The 25,090-nt window shown below is 38.0% G+C and overlaps 1 protein-coding gene across 2 annotated transcripts in view; it reads right to left on the reverse strand.

Annotated features, from left to right (window-relative positions):
- Positions 1–25,090, reverse strand: part of MEI4 (meiotic double-stranded break formation protein 4) — a 188,589-nt gene that overhangs the window by 113,752 nt on the left and 49,747 nt on the right. For both annotated transcript variants that reach the window (XM_019628268.1, XM_019628267.1), the window contains exon 3: positions 10,288–10,823. In XM_019628268.1, coding sequence (XP_019483813.1) covers positions 10,288–10,823 — 536 coding nt within the window. The remainder of the gene's footprint in view (positions 1–10,287; positions 10,824–25,090) is intronic.

Genomic DNA, 25,090 nt, shown 5'->3' on the forward strand with positions numbered 1-25,090 from the left:
TCAATGGAAAAGAATAGAAAGCCCAGAAATTAACCCACACTTGTATAGTTAATTAGTATATGACAAAGAGGGCAAAAAACAGTCTTTTCAATAAATGGAAAACTGGATATATGCATAAAGGAAAGTTGGACTACTTTCTTATACCATATCCAAAAATAAGCTCAAAATGGATTAAAGAATTAAGTGTAAGACCTGACACCATAAAACTCCTAGAAAAAAAAAAGACAATAAACTATTTGATATGAGTCTTAGAAATATATATATAATTTTTTTGGTTATGTCTTCTCAGGCAAGGGCGACAAAAGCAAAAATAAACAAATGGGACTAAATCAAACTAAAAAGCTTTTGCACAGCAAAAGAAACCTTCACCAGAACAAATTGACAGCCTACTGAATGAGAGAAGATATTTACAAATAATATATTAGGTAAGGTTAATATCCAAAATATATAAAGAACTCATACCTCCCAACATAAAAAAAAACTGATTAAAAAAAATGATCAAAAGACCTGAAGAGATATTTCTCCAAAAAAGACATACAGATGGCCAACAGACATGAAATGTTGCTCAACATCAGTCATCATTAGGAAAATGAAATCAAAACCACAATGAGATATCACCTTACACCTGTTAGAATGGTTATTAAGAAAAAAATCAATAAACAACCAGTGTTTGTGAGGATGTGGAAAAAAGGGAGCCATGAGCTGTTAGTAGAATTGTAAATTGGTGATGCCACTATGAAAAACAGTAATAGTGGCTCTTCAAGAAGTTAAGAGTAGACTACCATATGACCCAGCAATTCCACTCCTGGGTATTTATCTGAAGAATATATATGCACACCTATGTTCAAATAAGAGGTACAAATTTCCACTTAAAATAAATAAGTCATGGAGATGTAATATACAACATAGGGAAAATAGTCAATATCATAATAACTTTGTATGGTGACAGATGGTTACTAGACTTGCAATCACATTTTAAAGTACATAAATGTTGAATCACTATATTGTACACCTGAAACTCATATGATATTGTACGTAAACTATACTTCAATAAAAAATAAAGTTAAAAAAAATTCTTGAGGCAAACTTTCAGAAACTGATGAATACCTATGACAAAAACAAAAACAGCAGAGGATAAGGCTTTTTGGAAAGTCAGCACAGGTGCAAAAGCCTATGTCATTATGATGTCCTAACTCACAACAAAAGAACATGTAACAGATGGTGCTACCTAAACAGAATTAAATTTTAAAGTTAATATGTTTTACTGGTCGATATAATTATGGCATGAATGAGCTTTAAGATACAACTAAGAGGTACACGTTAGTGGAAAAAAAAGACATCTGATTTCATGAACCGTATTTTCAGATTTATCCATACACTGCCGATGGCCACATCATTGTTGATCTAAACAAAAGTGACAGTCTAGGAGGGAATCACCAACTACAAAATCCCAGATCAGAGATGCAACACAAAACAGGAGAGGATTGGTGCAAGGAGTAAGTGAAACTATGACATTCAAATAGTTAATTTTCAATGGACTTTTCTATAATTAAAATAGAAAGGAAAAAAAACCCCATGATGATTAGTAAGCTCCTTAGTCAGTGGGAAGCTATGGCTATAGAAGGATCATGAGATGACATCCAGCTACCTGGTACACGGAGGTGCTTCAGGAACGTCATTACGATGTCAATAAGACAAAACTGCTAAGGAATGTTGTATACACAAAAATTTGATCAAAAGTCAGAAGATCTTATTTAAATGTATGGGGCCATATGAAGTATAGCTTGTTTATTTTCATGGTCGTTTTCAATTAAAAAAAAAATACCTCATTTTGTTCCTCTCATGAGCTCAGCATTACAGCAGGAATAGTAGAGAAAATAGATGATATGGCCCCTTTCTCATGGAGAAGAGTAACAACAAGAAATATTTATTAAGCACATATATGATACCAAATATGCTAAGCACTTCATCTGCATTTGCTCACTGAAAATTCCCAACAACCCTATATGTCATATAATAGTCATATTTATTATCTCCATTTTATAGATGTGGAACTCGAGGTTAATAAACATGTCTAATGTCACTGCTAGTAAATAAAAATTTTAGGATTCTAACTTAAGCTATTAATCTCTGTGATAAAAAACATTTGAAAAGCTAAATAAAATATATATTTTTAAAAATCTGAGCCATACTAGATAAGCTGAAAGAAGACAGCATATGGCAAATTGAAAAGTGAATTATGTTGGCAATCATCGCTACAGAAGTTCAGAAGAGGAGCCTATTTCAGGATCAAATTGATAAGAATTTATTAGTGAAGTGAGATTTGAACCATGTTTTGAAACGTGGGTAGAATTTGGATGAGAAGAAGATATTTATTTGGGGAAGGTGTGCCACTCAGTCACAGTGATTTACCAGATGCTATTTGCTTTTGGAGATCACAGTATCCTTTCAGAATTGCATGAAACTATGAGCACTTCCTAGAAAAAAAGAGCACATACTTCTACACACAAAATTGTACATGCAATTTTAAATTGTACACCTTACGACTTTCGGTCTGCAGAAGAAACTCAAGTATTTAGCAAAACATACAAGAACCTTCATTACCTGGCCCATATCCATTACATTAGGTTCATTCCTTGCTAAGCACTACTCCTTCCCAGCCAAACCCCCAAAACTTGTGACAGGTACAGGGCTCTCCACGCTTCCTCTGCTTCACTGTCTCTGCTGAAGCAGTTTGCATGCCCTCCCCCAGCACCCTCCCACAAGTTATCTATCAGATGACCATTTTAAAGCTTAGCCATCTTTCCAGATTAGTTCAAAGCACTGGAAAGCCTCAAATAAATGAAAAACTGTGATCAATTGAGATGGGCGAATCAAGACCAGAAAAAATTAGAGGTAATGCAGGGAACAAAAAAACATAAACAGGGCCGGCAGACTGGCGCGTTGGTTAAGAGCTGGCTTGGGACGCCAGAGGGTCCCGGTTCGGATCCCACATATGAGGGCCAGTGACAGCTAAGATGCCGAACAACAGCTCAACCTGGAGCCGGGCTGCCATGAGTTGCCGGCGATGGGTAGGCTGCAGCCCCTGCTGCAGTGGGTTGCCATGAGCTACGATGTGCAGCTGGCAGCCGCCGTGACTGACCAGCAGCCGCAGTGAGTGGCCATCCAGAAGCCGGCGACTGATATGCCTTGCCCGGGAAGAGCGCAATGATGGTGCCAACTTGGGTCAGTGAAGCAACGTCCTCCACAACTAGACTGAAGAACAAAACAACAGCAACTTGTCTGTTCCCCTTCCCCCAATTCCCCAGCTCTGTTCCCATCCCCCCAATTCCCCAATAAAAATCTTTAAAAAAAATAAATAAATAAACATATCTTACTGCATATAAAACAAGAACAGGGAGCTATAAAAAGGTACACTCAGAGCAATAAGAACTCATAGAAACTAAAACTATTTCAGGAGAAATAACAATTTTAATAGAATGGCTACAAGACGACATCAAGGAAATCTGCCAGGAAAAACAAAAGTAAAAAGAATAAACAATACAAAAAAAAAAAGATAAGCAATGTAGAAGATGAGACTAAGAGGTAGTCTAGAAAAAGGAAATAGATAGAAAGCGGAAGTATAGGAGAACAACTAATAAAAATTTTTTTCAGAATTGAAGGATGAAATCCCAGATTCAAAGACCCAACAATGACTCATGAAAAGGGATTTTAAACGACCCACATTGAGGTACACTACTCTATAGTTACAAAGCAATGGGAAGAAGAGAGATCCTAAATGCTCTGGGGTACTCCAGGGTGGAGAATAGATCCCATTCAAGAATTAAAATCAGAATTAGAAACATTGGAATATAGTAGTTAGTAGAAAAATATCGTAATATCTATGGAAAAATGATTTCCTACCTGGAAATTTATACTAATCCATCAATAAAATTTAAAGTTAGAATAAAATATTTGGAGCAAACAAATACTTCAAAATTTTACATCCTGTGAACCGACTCTTACTGAGTTCATAAAGAATGTGCATCTCCTAAATGAAGTTGTAAAGCAAGAAAAGAAATATATGAGATCCAGAGACTGTGAAATACCACACAATAAAGCAGCAAAGGGAATTCCCAGGGTGGTGATTAAAAGAAAAAAGTCCCTGGAGTAGAGCTGAGCAGCAGACACAGGGAACATCTGTCCAGATCAGAACAGGAGGATGGAGGCTCCAAAAGGTGTGTCTTTAAAAAAAACAATGGAAATGATAAATGAATTCATTTGTTTGGCCATACTGAGAGGAAATTTACAACCCCGTCAAAGGGTCTAAAAGAAGATTCAATTATAGTACATAGAAAACTAAGCAAATTAAAAAAAAATTAATCTTTAGAAAAAAATGAAAAGTTGTAGGAAAGGGAAATGAATCATTGTATATTACATTTCAGTGCTAAAAAGTTACATAAGTCTGTAATTCTGATTTACCCAAAACATTATAATAAAACTATGTTTGGAGAGTAGGTGGAGGAGGTCAGCTATATACCACATAAATTTTTATCTTCCATGATACAAAGTGAACAGATAAAAAAACAACCTGAGAAATAGCAATGTAAGCTTTTTATTTAAAGACACAGGTGTAAATGGTGGCTGAACAGGAATAAAGATCTGGCAATAGTGATCTCTGAGGGCTAGCACTAAGGATCTGGGTGGTGTGCAGCAGGGCTAACTCTTTATTATAAGTATGGAATATTATTTGACATTTAAAAATACATTCACAGGTTTCCATTTCCAGGAATACTTATCTCTATTCCTCTCACTAAGTACAACTAAAAACCCTAGGCATTATATATGAAACAAACCTCATAAGATTGACAAGTGGGAGGGCTATGGATCTTAGACTAAAGGAAGGGCAAAGTGGTGAGTTTCCTGGTTTTCTTTTTTGCCTCATATTTGGAGCTAAAAAAGCCAACAACCCAGAAATGCTAATGGAGATGGACAAAAATAATGATAAAGAATAACAAAAGCCTGCTCCCTCTAGTCTAGCCCAAGGGCATTTAAGAGGCAGCCTAGCAAAATGGAAAACTTTAAAACAATCACCTTCCTAATGCAGCCAAACACCACCAGAAAAACTGTGGCCCAACGTCCCTCCCCCTTTTTCCCCCCTCCACACACACATGCCCACAAGCAAAGGCCACGTGTAGAGCCTGTACTTCCACCCCCACCAGGTTATAACGAGATGCCCCAATCCCACCGCCAGGCCCCGTGCTGAGCACTGCGGATATAAACTGAGTAATGCATGGCATATGGCCACAAAGACTGGATTCTCATGGAGGATAAAAATAAGTCACTAGGTACTATCCAGAGCGATGTGCACTATGATGAATTTATGTGAGGGATATTTAATTAGCAAAAGAAAGGAAGACTGAAGTTGGGTAGGAGGGAAGGTTTCTTTGAGGAGCTAATCCTAGAGCTCAGTTTGTACAGACAGGTAGAATTAGCCAGATGAAGGGTATTCTAGGGCAAGGAACTCACAGGTACTAAGGCACAGAGGGGAGGAATAGATGAGAAAGTATTGGGAAAACTAGAAATAATTTGTCTGACTGGGGTGAAGTGCTCAGGATGAAATGGAGAAAGATAACACCAAAGAGGCTGGAGAGGGACCAGGTAGGGAAGAGCAGTATGGGCTATGGTGAAGAATGTGTACTTTCTTATAAATTCATGAGGAGTCACTGAAGGATTTGCAACATTTTTTAAAGATCACCTTGACAATGGTGAGGCTGATATATTATTAAAGGAGGATCACATGAGTTAAGAATCTGACAGCCGGCTACTGCAGGACTCCAGACAGGAAGGAATAAGCATTATGATAGGGCATGGAGGGTTATAGAAATGGTATCTGCATACATCCTATAATCTGGGTCCGTTTTACCGAATTTGAGGATGGTGAGGCGAGAGAGTCAAGAGGGAAAGCAGTCTCATTCAACTCTAATACGAGGTGCTAGTGTTCACAGTGCTACTAGATTTGTGGCCTTGAGCAACTCTCTGAGCCTCATTTTTCTCATTTACTAACTGGAAATAAGAATGACAACCATGCCTATATCACGGTTACTGTATACATGTATATATAATGAGATAACAGATGTGACGACACTATAAATGGTAAACATACTGTATTATATCCTGTTGCTGCTGTAAAACTACCACATACTTAGCGGACTCAAACAACACAGACTTATCCAATTATAGTTCTAGAGTTCAGGAGTCTGAGGAGGGTCTCACGGGGCCAAAATGAAAGTGTTGGCAGGCCTAACGTGCCTGTGGAGGCTTCAGAGAGAATCCATTTCCTTGCTTTTCCAGTCTGCATTTCTTGGCTCGTGGCCCCTTCCTCCATCCTTAAAGCCAGCAGTATAGCATCTTCAAATTTCTCATTTCAACACTGACTCTCCTGCTTCCTTTCACTTGCAAGGACCCTTGTGAGTACTGGTCACGTAACATAACATATTCACAAACCCAGGGAATAGGATGTGGACATCTTTGGGGGACCATTATTCTGTTTACCATACATACAAAATATTCTAATTTAATGTCTACTTGGCACTCAATTGTATTTTTTTCAATTTCGCAATGAATATGTCCAAGACTTATAGTTTAAAAACATAAAAGAAATATGAAGAGAATGTTTTCTGAGTAACTCACTATTATATCTCTAAGATTTAGCAACATATGCTAAATACCTAAAAGTTCAATGAGAACTATAGATTTTTTATATTTAACTCAAAACAATCAACACCATCTCTTTAAAACAAGTTAAAATTTAAGACAAAGATAGGATCGCAAAATCTAAATAGAAGCATAAGCATGGGGCTGTTCAACTTCTATGACAGTGGCCTGGCCTGTAAAGAAATAGGTGGCAGCACAATGCTAGGGTTAGCTCATGCTTCTTGCAATCATATAAATCAACACATTTTGAATCTGGAAATGTACGAAAGGTCAGACTGTTAGTCAAACAAAGGGCACCAGACACCTCCATGGTAAACACTCCTGACCCCATGCAAGTACACAGGTGGGGGAGAGCAAGGTGCCATACGGGGCCTGCAAATAGAGGACAGCTCGGTCCAAGTTAAGCCAAGACTGCTTCCCGGGTCCCCTAGAGCAGTCCTAGTGCAGGCATCCGTTAAGCCACCTGGTCTCAGGAAACAGATCTTCTTATGTGTCAAATATATCATTGTAGATTATATTATCTAGTCCCACCTAATGGTTATCCTAAAATATAATACAGGAGTCCCCACCTATCCATAGGGTATTTGTTCCAAGAGCCCCAGCGGATGCCTGAAACTGTGGATAGTTCCAAAGTCTATATATATTGCTTTTTCCTATACATACCTATGATAAAGTTTAACTTATAAATTAGGCGCAGTAAAAGATTAACAACAATCACTAAAAATAAAAGAACAATTATTACAATATACTGTAAAAATGTTATGTGAATGTGATCACTCTATCTCAAAACATCTTACTGTACTTTACTCACTCTCCTTGTAGATGAAGTGAGATGATACAATGCCTACGTGATGAGATGAAATGAGGTGATTGATGTAAGCATTGTGACATAGCATTGGGCTACTATAAGGGTGACTTGAACACAAACACCATGATACCACAACAATTAATCTGACACTCAGATGGCTACTGAGGGACTAACAGGAGGGTAGCATATACAGCATGGATACGCTGGACAAAGAGATGATTCCCATGTTGAATGGGGTGAGGTTTCATCATGCTACTCGGAACAGTGTCCAATTTAAAATTTATGAACTGTTTATTTCTAGAATTTTCCATTTAATAATTTTGGACCATGGTTGACTATAGGTAACTGAAACCATGGAAAATGAAATTGCAGATAAGGAGGGATTTCTGTACAGATACAGGTCTAAGATAATTCCTAGAAAATTTGTTATTAAATAAATATATAAAGTTCCTAAAATAGCACAAAAATAAATAGGATTTATCCAAATCTGAAAAATCACAAGTCATATTTTTTCCCTAAACTTATATAAGTTCAACCAAGGTGATATCAGGGTATTATGTAAAACAATTCCAGGATATCTCATTTCAAACTTCCTATCTCTTGAATATATGCAGCCCTGACATAACTGATATTCACAAAGATGACTGCAAGATTTTGAAAGATAAAAAGTTCTTATTGTCATTAAAGAAAAACTAAGTTAGGTCAGAATAATTTTACTACTAAGTATATTGAGAACATGTTGTTGAAGATTTATATTTTATTTAAAACCTGGCTATTGGTGAATTATAAATACATGAAATCTCTCCATCAGAATACCAAAGTATTCATACCACAAATTTTCCTATCACATCACAAACGTAAGTTCACTTTAATGAAATCAATAGCAGGGCTCAAGATTTTAAGCAATATATTTAATTAAATACTCCAATCTATGGAAACAAGGTTTTCCAAAGAGGCAATTTTTTTTCTAAACTATGGTATTTTGTTTTGATCAATCAAGAGTATCAATAGAAATGCAATAATATGAACTATTGTATATGCATGTCAGAATATATTATTTCTTGTGACTTTGCTTATTACTCAAAGAAAGCTAAAAAAAGACAGAAAAGCATTCATAAAGAGCAATGGTTACTCAGTGTTTCTAACAAAGAAGCTTTGTGAGCATATCTGGAAGATGATGATGATGGTAATAAGGTGATGGTGACAACCGTGAGAAAAGGTTGAATGATTTAGTCTAAGTTGATTTGCTGAGGAGGAAAAAAAAATCCCTAGGGGAGAATATTATTAAAACTTAATTAAGAATCATCATCCTAATTGTAAATGCAGTGCACTATTTTATAATTCTACTTTATCTAAATGCAACAATTACCTCCCCAAGAAAAGACTAAAGCCATTCACTTATTCTTCCACGGCTGACCAACTATTCACCAGTAGCTTGCACCATGACAAATGTTATAGAAAATATGCTTCAGACCCATCTGTATCATCACAAGCTTCTTCTAACACTCCTTTACTTCCATACATTTCCAAGGCTACTCTTGACTAGACCAATCCTTAAGCGAAAGAAAGACTAGACTGAAAAAATACTTGCATCATCTGGTACCTGATAAGGAATATAAATGCTTGCATCCAAAAGGTTCCAAGTCACATGAAACCTGTTTAAAGTACCTTTAAAAGAAGCAAAAATACATAAAAAAAAATTAAAGAATATTAAGTATTTGAGGGATTTATTGATGGCTAAGAAACAAAATACAAATCTCAAATGCTGCTATGGAAAATCTGATATTTAATTCCTGATTGACCATATCAAGTAGAAAAAAATTGTTTCCTAGACAGCAAATTCAATATCGTTCACAAATGCCAAAAGCTTAATTGTAAAGTGTTTCTATAATACACTGATCAAATCACATCTTAAGAGAGAAGAAAAGAGCAGATGTATATGCAACAAATTAGATTATTCAAATTTTTTCAGAGATTTGAAAATTCAGGTAAAGTATATACTGTACTAAAAACTCAGTTAGATAATGACACTGAGCACCAACACTTGACAATGATAAACCAAAAGAAACAAGCTTTGATGATCTTTTTTCCTAAAGAGAAATACAGTTAATAAGTTAGATAGACCTTTTAGTCTCCTCTGTGATATTTTTAGTAGTCAATTAAAAAGGATTAAAATGTGAAGGCATTTGGAGTTTCCCAAAGGATCAGATTGTGAGGAAGATAGAAAGTAATACTAAAAAGAAACTCTCCATTATTTCTTAAGAGCAAAACAACAAAACAACTTCAGGTTACCACAATGTCATTGTGAAAAAAGAGTCAATCATTCTAAATAAGAAAAAAAAAACTATAATAAAGCAATATATTATGTGTTCCTCAGCCAATTTCTTTAATCAACTCACATCATCTATAGAGGGTCCATGGGGTATTACGTCACTTACATGAGAAATTCTAAAGGAAGAGAAAAATATTCTTTGGTTCCAGGCATCTGCTATTCAATGCCAGAAAAAGAAAAAAATTAAATGCAATATAGGAAATCCATCATGAGGAAATTAACATTCATAACACAAGGCCCAAGCTTGAAGCACAGGCATCTATATAGAGAACGATGCTGTAGCAATCAAGAAGCTAGAGGTGGGGACATGATGACAGGTAAGAGCTGCAAAAGATATAACTAAAAACTCTGAGCCACAAAGCAATAGATACTGTCCAATGGGAATGTTCACCAAAAAAAATGACATATTATTTCATATGACATATATGAATGGAAGAGATTTATTACTTACCCGATTTATATGGCCATTCCTTAAAATAATCTGTAGCAGGGTTTTCTCAAATTCTTCCAACTTCTTGGAACACTTTTGAAGAATATGATCAGATAAGTTACAGTCACTGATCAGTCTAGCTAAAGTCTCAACAGCTTCAGTACAAAAGTTTGAAAAAGGAAATTTGGGTTTACGGTAAAAAGTGATCAGGCCATCTAGCAACTGAAAAACAGAATCAGACACTGTGGAAGAGTTGTTTTCAAAGTGGCTTAAGTCTGTTTTCAGACTCTCTGATTCTGCCCAGTTCTTCAGTTCAAGGAGATGTTGCAAGAATTGCATGTGAGAAGACAGAGGGTTTTCTGGAGTAGCACCATGTTTTTTTAGAATGGGCAGTGGTGGAAAGGGTGTAGGGGTGCAGCTCTCCACAAAATGCTGTAACGTCTCTGAAGGTTCAGTTCTCTGCTCATTTGATAAATCACATCCTGAATCTTCCAGCATGGTTAATGTACTTTCAGAACTTCCAGGTTCTTGAGCCTGCAACTGGGAAGATGGGTCTCCTGAAATAGACAGGAATATAAATGTTATCTTTCTGCAGCTAAAATATTTTCATATGAAAACTAGGCATTGATTTTTATAACTTAAAATACTACATAAGGCATGCAAATACATATGAAACATTTTTAAACAGCAGTGTAAAAGCTGAATAGAGGAAAAACTGAAAGAGATTACTTGGGCTGACTGTAGAAAAGGTCTTTATCTTTACTGGTAGAAAGCAAAGGTGATTTACACATGTCACTATCTCTCATTCAACTCTGTGCCATGCTTGAAAGATAGATACAGAGAAGAAACCATAAGACCTGAAGGAGGCCACCATCTGGTACAGATTCCAACAGGTAACCATAAAGAAATAAAGTATATCTACAGATAGATATTTGCTCAGGGTACTATGAGGATAGGATGAATCTGGTTAGCTTAATGCATCTAACTTGTAAAACATAAGTAAAAGTTAAAAGAGGAATGGAGGAAGACAAGAGGATTCCATGTACCAAAGGGGTAAGCACAAAAGCACAGGCTTAAGGAGGAAAAGAACAGCATTGCGTATATAAAGACCCACTAGTAGTTTGATGCTCTTTTTACAGAAAATACGGGGCAAGAGATTAAGATGGAGAAATATGTAGAGGCCAGGTCATAGAAGATCTTAAAAAATATATTAAAAACATTAGAATTTATAGGTAGGGTGTAGAGTATAATTCACACTTGAATAATGTAAGATCCCTTTGGAAAAATTATATACACACCCACACATATACTTGATATACAAAAATAAATATACCAGGGGTGCCAAAAATATGTATACATATTTTAAGAGATGTTATCTACACTCAATGAGTAGTTCGCCATAATCAGAAGTGTCTGGACGCTGATGGTAACTACTTTGAGCACCTCTTGTAATTGCAGAAGTCAAACGTGACTGTATTCATCTTTTGTTATTGGTATATATTGGTTATTAAAATTAATAGTTTCTTTCTTAAAATGTGTATACATTTTTGGCACTCTGTATATAAATTATGTATGTATGTGTACTTATTAATCAATATCTATCTATATATCTATCTATCACTATCATCTATCTATCTATCTATCTCATAAACCCTTGAAACTGTGTCCATAACCACTAGAATCTTCTGACAGTTAAGGTTTAACCCAGCAACATTAGGTCATTCTTTGACAGAGATGCCCTCATAAATACAAGTAACGTTGTTTTTGTAAAATGATTGTCAATAAAATATACACACAAAATTGAAAAGTTCTCATTGAACATTCTAAAGCACATGCATATATCTGTGAAACCAAATCTGAGAAATACTGCTATCAGCAATGGAAGCAGGAATGAGACACTAAACAGTGTCATGCAGAGAAGTGAAATGGTCTTATTTTCACTTCACAGATCACTCTGTTGGCTATGTGAAGGGTAGACTGGGGGAGGACACAATGAGACATTTAGAGATCAGTTAGAAGTCCTAATATCAGGTGATGAGAGAAATGAACCAAGTAGTTGCAGTAGAGGAAAAGGAAAGGATTGACCAGGAAAATAAATAGAAACCATCAAAATACAATCTGGAAGCCGGCTGATTGACTGGGTGTGGGCAATGCAGTAGAAGGACTAATAAAAGCATCCCACAGTGCTAACTTAGGTGACTAGGTAGATGATGGTGCTACCAACTGAAACAGTAAAAAATATAGACAGAACTGGCTTAGGAAAAATGATGAAAAAAGTTAAGGTTTGGTCATGTAAACTGTGAAGCAACTGGAGGAAATCTAGGCAAAAATGTTCACCTGGAAATTAGCCACATGAGCCTAAGGGTGAGACAAAGTCTAGACTGAAAATACATTTAGTAGTCATCGGTGTGTAGGTGGTATCTGAAATAATAAAAATGGCTATGATCACTTGAGGCAAGTTTGAGCAGAGACTAGAACAGAGGATCAAAGAGGGATGCTGAGGAGTATCGGTATTTGAGGGCTGAGGAGAGAAAACGCAATCATCAAGGAGACAGAGAAAGAACAATTAAAAAGATACAAGAAGAAGAAAAATGATCGGGTCATGAAAGTCAAGGAAGCAGTTTCAAGGAGAATTACACACAATATAGAAGTCCAATAAAATAAACAGCTGAAAAAATATGCTGTAATTACCCATTAGAAAATCACCAGTGATTGTATCCATGGCAGCTTTGGTCAGTCAGGGTGGTGGCCAGAGGCCAGAGGACAATGGACTGAAGACTGAACGGGCAGGAAGTAAGTGAAGAATGGCCAACGCTTCTGAGGACTTGAATCAGGAGAGTATAAACTAGAGAGTAACTGCACTCAAATGTGGTCTGACAAACTGGGAGAAACGTGAGCAATAGTAGACTAAGAAGAAAAATAAATAAAGAAGGAAGTACTGGAGATTTCGGAAAAAATAAAAATACCAGGAGGGGCATGAGAAGGTAGGCGGAGACTGAGTCAAGGACCTCAGTGGATGGGTTGTGCTTAGTGATGTGGAAGTGCTTTATTTCCTCTGAGGCTAAAGGAAAGAGGATGAGAATGTACAGGGATATTTTTCTAAATACCCATGTTGTATAAGAAATTAAAGGAGATCTCACTTAACAGTTATTTTAATTTTTAAACCTGAAGATGGGGGACACTAGGTGAATAGGACATAAGAACGATGAAAGTGACAACTTCTACCCTCCCCGCCATATATTTGGAAATCTAATTTGTTGTTCTTTTGTCCTTCAGTAACTTTAGGAGTTGATGAGGCAAAATCAGAGAATCAAGCTTTAATTAAGAGTTCATTCACTTAACAAGCGTCTACTATAACTGCTGCAAATGTGCAAATATGTGCTTGCTAATTATCACTACAATACCTGTCCTCCATGTTAGGGAGATAATGTAGTAAGTTCCCAAATGTGCAGGTACCCAAAAGAGTGAAGTATCAGCAACACATCTAACTGCATGTGGCGATTTCTATACTAAAGCAGGCAGACAGCCTACTTGTTTGAAGCCAATGGACAGTCTCTTTTTCTTGTGAGCAAGGATAAACATCTGAATTGACTTCTTCTCACTGTTTTTCACTCTTCAAAAAAGTAAAGGGGGGGGAATCACTATGATAATTATTCAAGTAGATTATATTTTTTTATGGTGCTCCACTAAGAAAGTGAACAGAAGTTGAAATATTTTATCAACCTATTCAATTTTCCATCAAGGTAAGCTGAACTTCATGTGTGATGATTTTAAGGAAGTCTCATAAAATAAATTCTGCCAACTATTAAATTGGGAAGAAAAGAGCTGCCTTCTTGTTTCTGTTTTTCACTCCTCAATGGTGCGCCTTTGGCAAGTCCCACCCACTCCATCTCATCTCCTTCACGTGCTGACAGGTACAGATTTGAAGGGAGAAATTCTACCCATGCATGTGCTCTGGGGATAGGAATACACAAAACCAACCAGCAGTCTTCCTGGCTGCTTTGTTTCTGAGCCCTCAGGAAAGAGTGATAAGAGCATGTGTCGGAGATGTCGCTGTGGAAAAGCACACGGAGAGGAATGTCCTCTCGGTTCCCTAAAGGACTGCATAGACTCCACAAAGCAAGGACCATGCTGCGATTTTATACAATATGGCTTACATTATTAAAGTCACTCTATCAAGTGGAATAGAAGAATCTTATATCCACATTTCACTCTACAAAGTAGTTTCATCAAATATTTCAATTGCGAGTCCCCACAACCTGCAAGATGTATTATTATCCTTAAATTACCAATAAGGCAATTCAGGCTTAACTTGATTTAAGAGGCCTGAGAAAAGCCACACAGTGAGCAAGCGAAACCAATTCTTCGGCTCCACGTCCAATCATCTTCTAACCACAGCGAAAAGGCCTGTAGGTTTCCATACCAGCTTCTGTACATTTCCATTATAGGATTCATCGATTTCTATGTGTTTTCTACTTGCTTATGAGCTCCTGAATGGCAGAAGTCTCGTCTCTTGTCATCTTTGTGATTGTCTAACTGAATAATAGTATCATCTGTAGTGGACACCTTATCGGGAGAAACGTTTAGTGCTACACTTGCTGCTGGCTGTGACAGATCTTCTGTTTTTTAATATTCATAATGTCCTGGGACCAACTCCTTTGCAGCTTTCATCAAACCACAACTATTTTATAGATAGATAAGAGAGATAACAGAACAGATAGAAAGAATATGGTTATTGCAATAATCATTTAAAATGCCTCAGAATACTTGCTAACAAATAGCCAATAATATGCTTTTTATAGCATCTACTACCTCTTGTAACCAATAAACAATTTATTTCCTCTCCTATTTGTCCTCAATGATGAAAACTTTGAAGACTACAAGCAGTGTTTGCATTGGAAGTCAGCACTTCCATACTGGAAAGGACTCATTGCCTAATAAAGTAAATAATACTGAGCAAGTCTCGCTATTGTATATACCCTTATAAGGTATTTAGAAGAGAGAAATAGGAAGAAAAAAAAAAAGCCTTCTAGAGAAAATTAAACATTTTCAGTGATACTGAAAATTAACAGGTTACAATCTCTGACAATGGTCACTAATAAGATATTTATTCATAAAAACAAGATTTTTAAATGTCCTTCGTTATTTGAGTGATATATAATATGGAAATAGACAGTAACATATTTCTCTGTCTCTTTAAATGAGTCTTACGAAGTACAATCGTATTCTACTAATTTGCTTGCATGGCTTTTCTCATCACAAATCTCAAAGCATCATACCCAAAAGAGAGAAGAGAAAATAAAGCCATGCTATTTCAACTTTCTTTAATTCTGTTTTCCAGGAGGGACTACGGTGAAGCCAAATTCATATGATGCTTCTCTCTTAATTTCTATGAGGACTATAATTTCTCTCCAAGTCACTGGATATGATCTAACTAATATGTTTGTCATTAGATTAAAAAGGGATAATAAACTACACATACACACACACACACACACACACACACACACAAACCTGATCAAGCAGTCTAGCACATATTAAATGCTCAGTACCATATTTGCCGGCGTATAAGACGACTGGGCGTATAAGACGACCCCCTAACATTTCCACTCAAAATACAGAGTTTGTTATATACTCGCCATATAAGACTACCCCCTCTTCCGCACACCTTCCACACACCAAATAAAAGGTAAAACAATATCAGATTTGATTTGGCCCACTGAAGTGCAAACAAGCGTATTGTATTTCGTGTCACCACATAACCGTTTTGGCGATGTTGAGCCACCATGTCTGCTACATGTTTTTCGAGTTCTGGCCAGTGTGGGGTGCCTCTTCTTAATGCACACTTACCCCTTGGCATACTCTTTAATGCTTTCTCATTTGATTTCCAGTCCCGAACCATCTTTTCTGTTACTCCATATTGTCTTGCAGCAGCACAATTATTATTTTCCTTAGCAAAGTTTATAACTTTCAGTTTAAAATTTGCATCATACTTCTTTCTTTTGGCTGGTGCCATGATAGGGATGATAGGGGTTTGACTGGTCGACATTTTCTATGCTGTACTGTACAATGGTGCAGTATTGTGGTTGGCTGTTGGCTGTATACAAAGCCTGATTTGATTGGTCCCTGCTCCCTGTTTGCCCGCCCTGTCACTATAGCAGTCTGGTCCACCCTTGCATCAGCATCTCCCTGGGACCTCACTAGTGCGCAAGTGCGAGCTCTTCAACATTCTAACAGGCACCATGATAGCGCAAAATCGCGAATCTTCAATGCATATGTAAAGAAATATACGGTAACCCGAATTTACCACACTCGCAAAATCGCACACAGCCGACCATACACCCAGCAGCACTGCTGATGCCTGACCGGTATGTGGAATGAAGTGGGCGGGCATCGGGAGGCCACTATGGCACGGGGCAAGCACTATGGGCAGTCTATCTGAAGTGTACCTGGCGTATAAGATGACCCCCCACTTGGAGGCATATTTTTCAGGGCCAAAAAATCATCTTATACGCCGGCAAATACGGTAAATATTATCTAATTTTATTAGGTAATTACAGACACCAAGAATCTAAACTACACAGTGTGAATTCACATATAAAATACATGAAGTAAGATATCATTTAAAACTACAGATTCTATTATAAAATATCCTGTAGTCCCTCTTACACATTGGATCCCATAGGCTTTCAGGTTTACTTTACTGAGCCCTTATCTCTTCCATCTTCTTCAACTTGTTAAGCTCCATCTTTTTTTTTTTTTTTAGCTGAGCCATCCTGCCACCTGTTGGCAACTCAGCAGCAGCTCAGCTCAGGCCGGGAATTGAACCACTAGTTGCTCAGAGATCACACTCTTGAGCGAGCTCTTAACCAATTGAGCCACTCGGCCGGCCCCTGTTAAACTCCATCTTAATCCCACTTACCATTTCAGAGTGAATATTAAGCATACTCAACGAAATAGAGCTGGTGTCCTCCTGGCACACATCCTGCTCTAGAAATGCCCACCTCTGATCAATAGTAAATATATTTTCTGCTGCCCCCAAAAATATTCACATCCACATCAATTCTGGATGACTTTTGTCATTCATTTCTACAGTCCCTACTCACTTATAAAATTAAACCTACAGAACCAATTATAATAAAAGGCATCTTTTTCTGTATACCCTAAGGATTCCATAAACTTTATGTTTATAAAACTAAACAAATCATCTTCACACAATGCACACATAAACATAGTACAATTCATGGTTGACGTATATACTGCCTATCTCAGCTGAGAGCAGGACTATTTCTCCAGTCACCAGGCCCGGGGTGAGGGGTCATCCTCAGCTCCTTTCTCAATTCTATCATCCATAGACAGTGAAATGCCCTGTCAGGCTGATTCTACTTTTGGCACATGTTTTAGTCAGGACTCTCCAGAGAAACAGAACCAATGGGATAATATATATAGTATATTCTTATACTATAACCCAAAGATGGACTGATTCTTCAAACCCTGCTTCAAATCCTCTGTGTAACCTTCTCCGCTCTGCCCAGAGCAGAAGAAATCACACCCCTTCTGGGCTATCTTACCTTACACATACTTCTATAACTGCATCCATCAACCTGTTTTGAACATGTTAGTAACTCCCCATTGGAGTGGAGAGATTCTTAAGGGCAGACACCGAGGTTACTAATCTGAGTATTTGTTGCCTGATGCCTGTCCTCCTACATGGTTGGCGTTGTAAATACGTGTTGAATACACACACACACACACAGATACACACACACAGATACACACACACACTCACACAAACACACACACACATACAAACACACACACATACACACACAAACATACATACACAAACACACACATACACATACACACACACACACACAAAGTGAAATCAAATAGCATCTCTTCAATTCACTGAAATATTATAACAGGCATATATAATTTGTCACTACCAAGCGTGATTTCTTAGCATTAATAATAATCACATGTACTGATGCTCTGAAAATTTTAAAAGTAATGTTTACGCCACCTGGTGGTCAAACAGGAAATGCTATTTTTGAAGTACTTCACAATTCATCTGAAAAGACAGTGTTTCACTTCAAAGCAATTGTTTGTCTTCTGCCTCCAGAAGGCTATATTTTAGCCTATTGCAAAGCATGTTTGAGAAGTGCTGACAAAGAAGAGGTTGCAGTTTTGGTTAATCCCACTCTGGCAGCCTGCACCACAATTCTAACTTTGAATACACCAAGGGAGACAGCAATGTCAAGGGCATCACATTAGAAGCTAATAGAATGATAGATGCCTTAGCTGAATTGTCTTCACTACATGAGTTTCACAACACAAAACAGTGTATTTGTTTTTGTATTTGTATTTGTCAGCTTGGTTCAGGACTATTTCACAGTACAATTCTTCCCGCCTTCAAGTGCTCAAACTCTGCACTTCCCTGGTTATCCTCACCTCTCTGTCCCAAACCACCTTCTCGTTTGCCAATTTAAACCTGCTTCATCATTGTGCCTTTGGCTTTCTTCTCCTGTCCCAACTTCCTGGGTGTCCCCACCTTCCTACAGACTCTCAAATCTCAACCTCCAATCCTACCTCTTCTCCCAAGCTCAAGTCCCTCGGTATCTCAACATGACTTGATCACAGCACTTTAAACCACATATGTCCAAAAGAAACCACACTCTTCGTTTACACTTGGTCCAATTTCCCAACAATTGTACTACTAGTCTGTCTTCAACATCTGAAACCTAAGAATCAACTATGACCTCTTCCTTGACTCCCATATACTTTCCATTGACAAATATTGGGTTGTGGGAAAAGTCATGACATATTTTTTCTGCTTTTCGTTGCAAAAATGCGTCATGACTTTTCCAACAACCCATTAATATTAATCCTGCCTCATCCTTCTGTCCCTTGAGTTTACCCAGTTTGTTCCCATTTAGGGCCTTTGTTTTAAATGTTCCCTCTGCCTGGGATGCTCTCTGTACCCTCAACCCCAATTTTCTCAAGGCTGGTTCCTTATGATTCGAGTGTCTTTTTAAATGTCAGTTCTTCAGAGAGGCCTTCCCTGACCACCCAGTCTAAAGAAGCCACCAGATTAGTCTCTGTTACATCTTCCTGTTTTAATTCTCTAAATCTCACTCGTCACTGCCTGATCATGTCCTCCTGATATAATCTGTCTCACCCACAAGAATGTGTACGCCATGACAGTCCTGGGCTGCCTGGCTTACTGACATAGCCCAGAGCCTGGAGTATCCAGTAAGAGCTCAATAAATATTTACTCAATAAATAAAAACCCTTTTTATATTGCGTCTTGTTTTCCATGCCAAAATAATTACATGTAAGACCTCAGCTATGACAGTGAGGTTCTTGTCTCCAATCTCCTTCCTCTTCCAAACATTTCTAAACATGGCTACCCAATTACTCTGCCTAAAAAAAACCTATCTTTCAGGAAACCTAAAGGAATCACTCTCAGAAAGCATACTGCTTGGCACATGCATAGCACACACCCAATCAATGTAAGTTGCCCTTCTCTCTTCCTGCTGGAAACTCTCCAAAGGCTCCTTGCTGCCTACAGAATAAAGCAAGTTTTCCACTGGCTGTCACACCTCTTAATAAGCTGCAACCTAGTTTTTCATCTTATTTTCCATAACACTCCTTCATGCTCCTTATGCCACAGTCAAATTAAGCCATTTGCCTGTAGATTCCTGTGTCTGTACTTTACACTGTTCCTTCTTGCCTGAAATACCCTAATATCCATAGCTTTATAAATACTACTCATCTTTCGAGGTCAGCAACTTCCTCCAAAAAAGCTTTTCTTTTCTTTTTTTTTTAATGTTTATTGGGATTATTATGCTAAGCAAAAAGACTTTCAAAAATCCCATTCCCTAAGGCAACTTAACCCCTCTCTTCTCTGAACCTCAGTGTCTTTCTCTGGAGTATAGAGTCTAGGTGGGTGTAGTCAGTGATGTGATCTTGCTCCCAACAGACTGTGTGACCCTCTGGGCAGGGCTTAGACCTTCTCTATTTCTATTGTCTACACTGTTTGCACCCAATAGCTACTGAATAAAAAGGGATGAATAAATTAACAAAATAATTTCTCTAAAGGAAAAGCGTTACTAGGACAAAATTAGGAGCTGAATAGAAAAATAAATTACTCTTTGGTTTCAGTCACACAAGGGGCAAAGATGTGCAGGATAGGTGAAAAGCACAGTCCTAACTTCACTTCCTTACAAACAGGACCAGGTTGAGAGGTGGTGGACTCTCATCTGTGACACCAATATCACAGCCCTACAGAATAACATCAAACCCATGAAAATGAAGCCCTCTGCCAAGTGAGCCAATGAATCTGCCTGCACAACTTTCATTCATCAGTGTGTGGGTGTTATGAACACCACCCAGAACTGGTAAAAACAATAAAATCACGGAAGTCACTAATGCACCATATTCACTGGCCTCCAATGCTGTGAATGCCAAATAACACAGCTCTCAGCAGACTAGCCCCAGTTGCCTTTCCTGCTGAGATCCCACAGATAGCCAATCTCTCCTTGACCAAGCTTTTTACCAAAAGAATTTGCCCGAACTTGTTTTCCACCAAGCTGTTGGAGCCACTGCTTTGATTTCAGCTTTTGACCCCAGGTTCCAACTGCTCACATCTATACCACTAAGATGTTACCTTTAAGCTAGCTGGGTCCCCCGAGTCTCCCTTGCTGAACATCTGTTGTTGACATTCATTTCCACCTATGCATGCACTTGACTCTCTTTATCACAATCAGAAGCACTGAGAGCTTTCACCTAGTGCAGTGTTTCCCCCACCTACATCACCATAAGGAGAACATACTAAAATTAAGTATTCCTAGGCACAGGTAATCAGTGTCTCCAGGGCAGGGCTCCAGGAACTTGTTTTCTAAATAAACATCTCAAGGGAGTCTCATAAATTGAGCATGTCTCAAAACCAATGCTTTTCTCTATGCCCAAATGCATGCACTCGGCCTGCTTCACTTGTTTCTTGCTGGGCTCAAGACCTCCCAGTTTATAAGAACTTATACAAGAAGATCTTACTCTGGTGGGTTTCAACCTTATCTGAACATCAGAGTGACTGGGAACCTTTTAAAGCACCAGTACCAGACCACACCCTATGCTAAGTACTTCAGAATCTCGGGGGGTGGGACCCAGATATCAATACTTTCAAAAGCTTCCCAGGTGACTCTAGTGTAAGAACCACTATCTTAGATTAATTTACGTTTGTTCTGCTTTCTTTGGGTAGCAGAGAAGTGGACTGTGTCCCATTCATGCCATCTCCACCTCTCCCACCTTCAAACTTCTCAGACATGTCCTTCTGTTTCCTCTCTACGTGTTCATGTTTAAATTCATGTTTAATCTTTCCAAGTTCAGCTGGATTTCCACTCCCTTTTCAGGGCTCACCTTAGTCACTTTATTTTCTATTTTGCAGAACTAGAGCTTTATATTCTAGCTGTCTCCTCCCCGCCTTACCCTACGCCAGTTCACTTCCCTTATGGACCACAGCCTCGGACTCCTCCCCAGCAGCCTTGCTGCTCCTCCCACTTATACTCTCCATACAGCAGCCTGAGCGAGAAGTTTAAAATGCCTGCTGAATACTCGCCAAAGGATTCCTGGTGCACTTACAGTCCTACTGCACTGCGCCAAACCCTACGTAACGTGCGCTCCTTTCCTCTGGCCTCACCTTCTCCTCTCTGTTCCTCACTCACTCTGTTCTACAGCCATTGGCCTGTTTCTGCTCCTGATCATGAAGCTGCTTCCTGCCTCAGGGCCACTTGGATGACCCTGCTTCTTCAGGTGTCATTTCAAGCACCTCTTTCTCAATGAAGTCTCAATGACCGCCCTGTCCAAACTAGTAGCCCTGCCCCACTCCCACACCTGCCATCACTTCAACCTCGTTTATTTTCCTCACAGCTTTTAACACAGAGTTGTTCTTGATTATTGGTTTACATGCTATTATATGCCTCCTGCAAGGTTATATAAATTCCATTTCTTCTATCTTCTACCACTGGACCTCCAGAAATCATCTTTTTTATGGCTTTATTGTTTTGTTTTGTTTTAAGAAATGAATCAACTAATCAGTGAGTGAATAACCATGAATAAACATAACCCAAAACAAAACTCTATAAGTCACACATAGTATCTTTCCATGTGTCTATCTCAGATCTCGCTTCTCTAACCAGGCCATAAAGTCATGACAAGCAGCAAATAAACGTTCTTTTATTCCAATCTTGAAGGTCAAGCATAGTATGGAGCAAGTAGCATACATTTAAGTACTTGTTGATTATTTGGGCTCTTTTAGAAGATCCTCATATTATATTGAAAAAGATATGTGGGTTTTTTTAAACTAACCTTCAGTTACCCATACTAGTCCTCCCCATAAATATCCCCCCAAATTTTATGTTTACTATATCACATCTGAATAAGCACAAGACGTCTCTAATTTTAATTTACCTTCCAATCTTATCACCTTTCAATTCCACTCTCTAAATTACACCCATTTTATTAAGTAACTTGCAACTTGTAAATCTATAATTGCAGGTTTGACCTGTATGTGGCCACTGAATTCCCTGAGACAGAGCCAGGCACATTTTTATCTAAATGATGTGCATCTGTTCAGATCAGACAGAGAGCCCAATCAGGACATTGCTACAGGGATGCCCCCAAGCTCAGCTGCATCTCTAAGAATAAGGCCCTCCTCTGACTAGAACATTTTTTAAAGTCTGCCTTATATAGGCTCGTGGCTATGAGCTCTGGTTTCAAGATTCTATCTATCTATCTATCTATCTATCTGTCTATATCTGACATATTAATACCACTCAAATCTATGCTTCGTTAAAAAGCTATCAAGGGGCCGGCTGAGTGGCTCAGTTGGTTAAGAGCTCTCTCAAAGGTTTGAGTTCTGAGCAACAGCGGTTCAAGTCCGACCTGAGCTGAGCTGCCGCTGAGCTGTCAACAGGTGGCAGGATGGCTCAGCTAAAAAAAAAAAAAGCTATCAAAAACTTATTGTGCACAACTAGAATAATTTGTTTCCCCAAAACCTTACTGATAATTACAGATACTAAAGAAATTGTTTTCTACGAAACAGAGGAAAACACAAAACTCAGGCAATCAGAGTTATTGTGCTAGTATCACTTACAATATGATTTTATTTATGTCCACAGTGGGCAATACTACTTTCCAGTAGCCTCCTTCTTATTTATTTCAGAATCAGTAACAATTCATTCTGTCCCCAGGTTACTGCTAAACATATATCTTCAAATAACTTAGGCTTCTCCAAGGAAACAACCTCATCCTTGGACACACAAAACATTCATAAATCCCCTTTAATCTTCAGCTCTGGTGACTAAAGATAATGTTTCTCCCAAGTATTATAACATGAGCCCATAAGACACACCAGTCATCCTCCCAGGGCCTTTCAGAGCCTTGATGTATTTACCTATTATCTCCCCATGGTGCTGGGAGTCTCCGTAAATTCTGTTAACTCAGGTGAGGGGACTCTGCTCCAGACCCTGCAGAGCTCAGAAATCACCACCCCTTTTCATATGCAGATGTCACTCCAGGGGGAGTCACTCCACAGTGGGTTTTGCAAGTACCAAAAAGAAATTATAAAATGTTGGTTCATTAAATATATTCCCTTTCCCTCCCAAAATGCAAAATATTTTTCACCTCATAATAAACAAAACCAATAAATAGCATAGATATGCATCACTTATCACTGCTAAATAGTTATTTTTTTTCAAACTACCAATTTTCAAAATCTTGAATTCCCTTTAAGCACTCTTTGCTTCTTCTTTCCCTAAAGATAGTCAATTATTCGATAAGCTGCATTATTTTTGTTTCAAAATGCACCTCTGGGATTTTTCTCTTCCCCCTGCCAGCATCCTAGTCCATCCTCTTTTCTTTTTTAATTTTTCAATTACAGTTAACATTCAATATTATATTATATTAGTTTCGGGTGTACAGCATAGTGGTTAGACATTTATATAGCTTATGAAGTGATTCCCCCCCATAAGTCTAGTACTCACCTGGCACCATACACAGGTATTAAAATATTGTTGACTATATTCCCTATGCTGTACTTTACATCCCCATGATGTAGTTTTGTAACTACTAATTTGTACTTCTTAATCCCTTCACCAAGATTTTCACCAAGTCCCCACAACCCCCATCTGGCAACCATCAGCTTGTTGTTTGTATCTGAGTTTGTTTCTGTTTTGTTTGCTCCTTTATTTTGTTCTTTAGATTCCACATATAAGTGAAATCATATGGTATTTGTCTTTCTCAGTCTGACTTGGGCATGTTTCACTTAGCATAATACCCTCAGGTCCATCCATATTGTAGCAAATTGGAAAGATTTGATTCTCTTTTGTAGCCAAGTAATATTCCATTGTAAATCTGTACCACTACTTCTTTATCTAATCGACTATTGATGAGCACTTTGGTTGCTTCCATATCTTGGCTCTTGTAAATTACGCTGCAGTGAACATAGGGGTGCATGTATCTTTTCAGATTAGTGTTTTGGATTTCTTTGGATAAATACTCAGAAGTAGAATTGCTAGGTCATAAGGCAGTTCTATTTTTAACTTTTTAAGGAAACTCCATACTGTTTTCCATAGTGGCTGCACCAATTTACAATCCTACCAACAGTGCACAAGGGTTCCCTTTTCTCCACATCCTCACCAACACTTGTTTGATTTATTGACAATAGCCAATCTGAAAAGTGTGAGGTGGTATCATATTGTGGTTTTAACTTACAATTCTCTGATGATTAGTAACACTGAGCATCTTTTCATATGTCTATTGG

This window comes from Hipposideros armiger, unplaced genomic scaffold (assembly GCF_001890085.2).
Source record: "Hipposideros armiger isolate ML-2016 unplaced genomic scaffold, ASM189008v1 scaffold_775, whole genome shotgun sequence".
Classification (NCBI taxonomy): domain Eukaryota; kingdom Metazoa; phylum Chordata; class Mammalia; order Chiroptera; family Hipposideridae; genus Hipposideros; species Hipposideros armiger.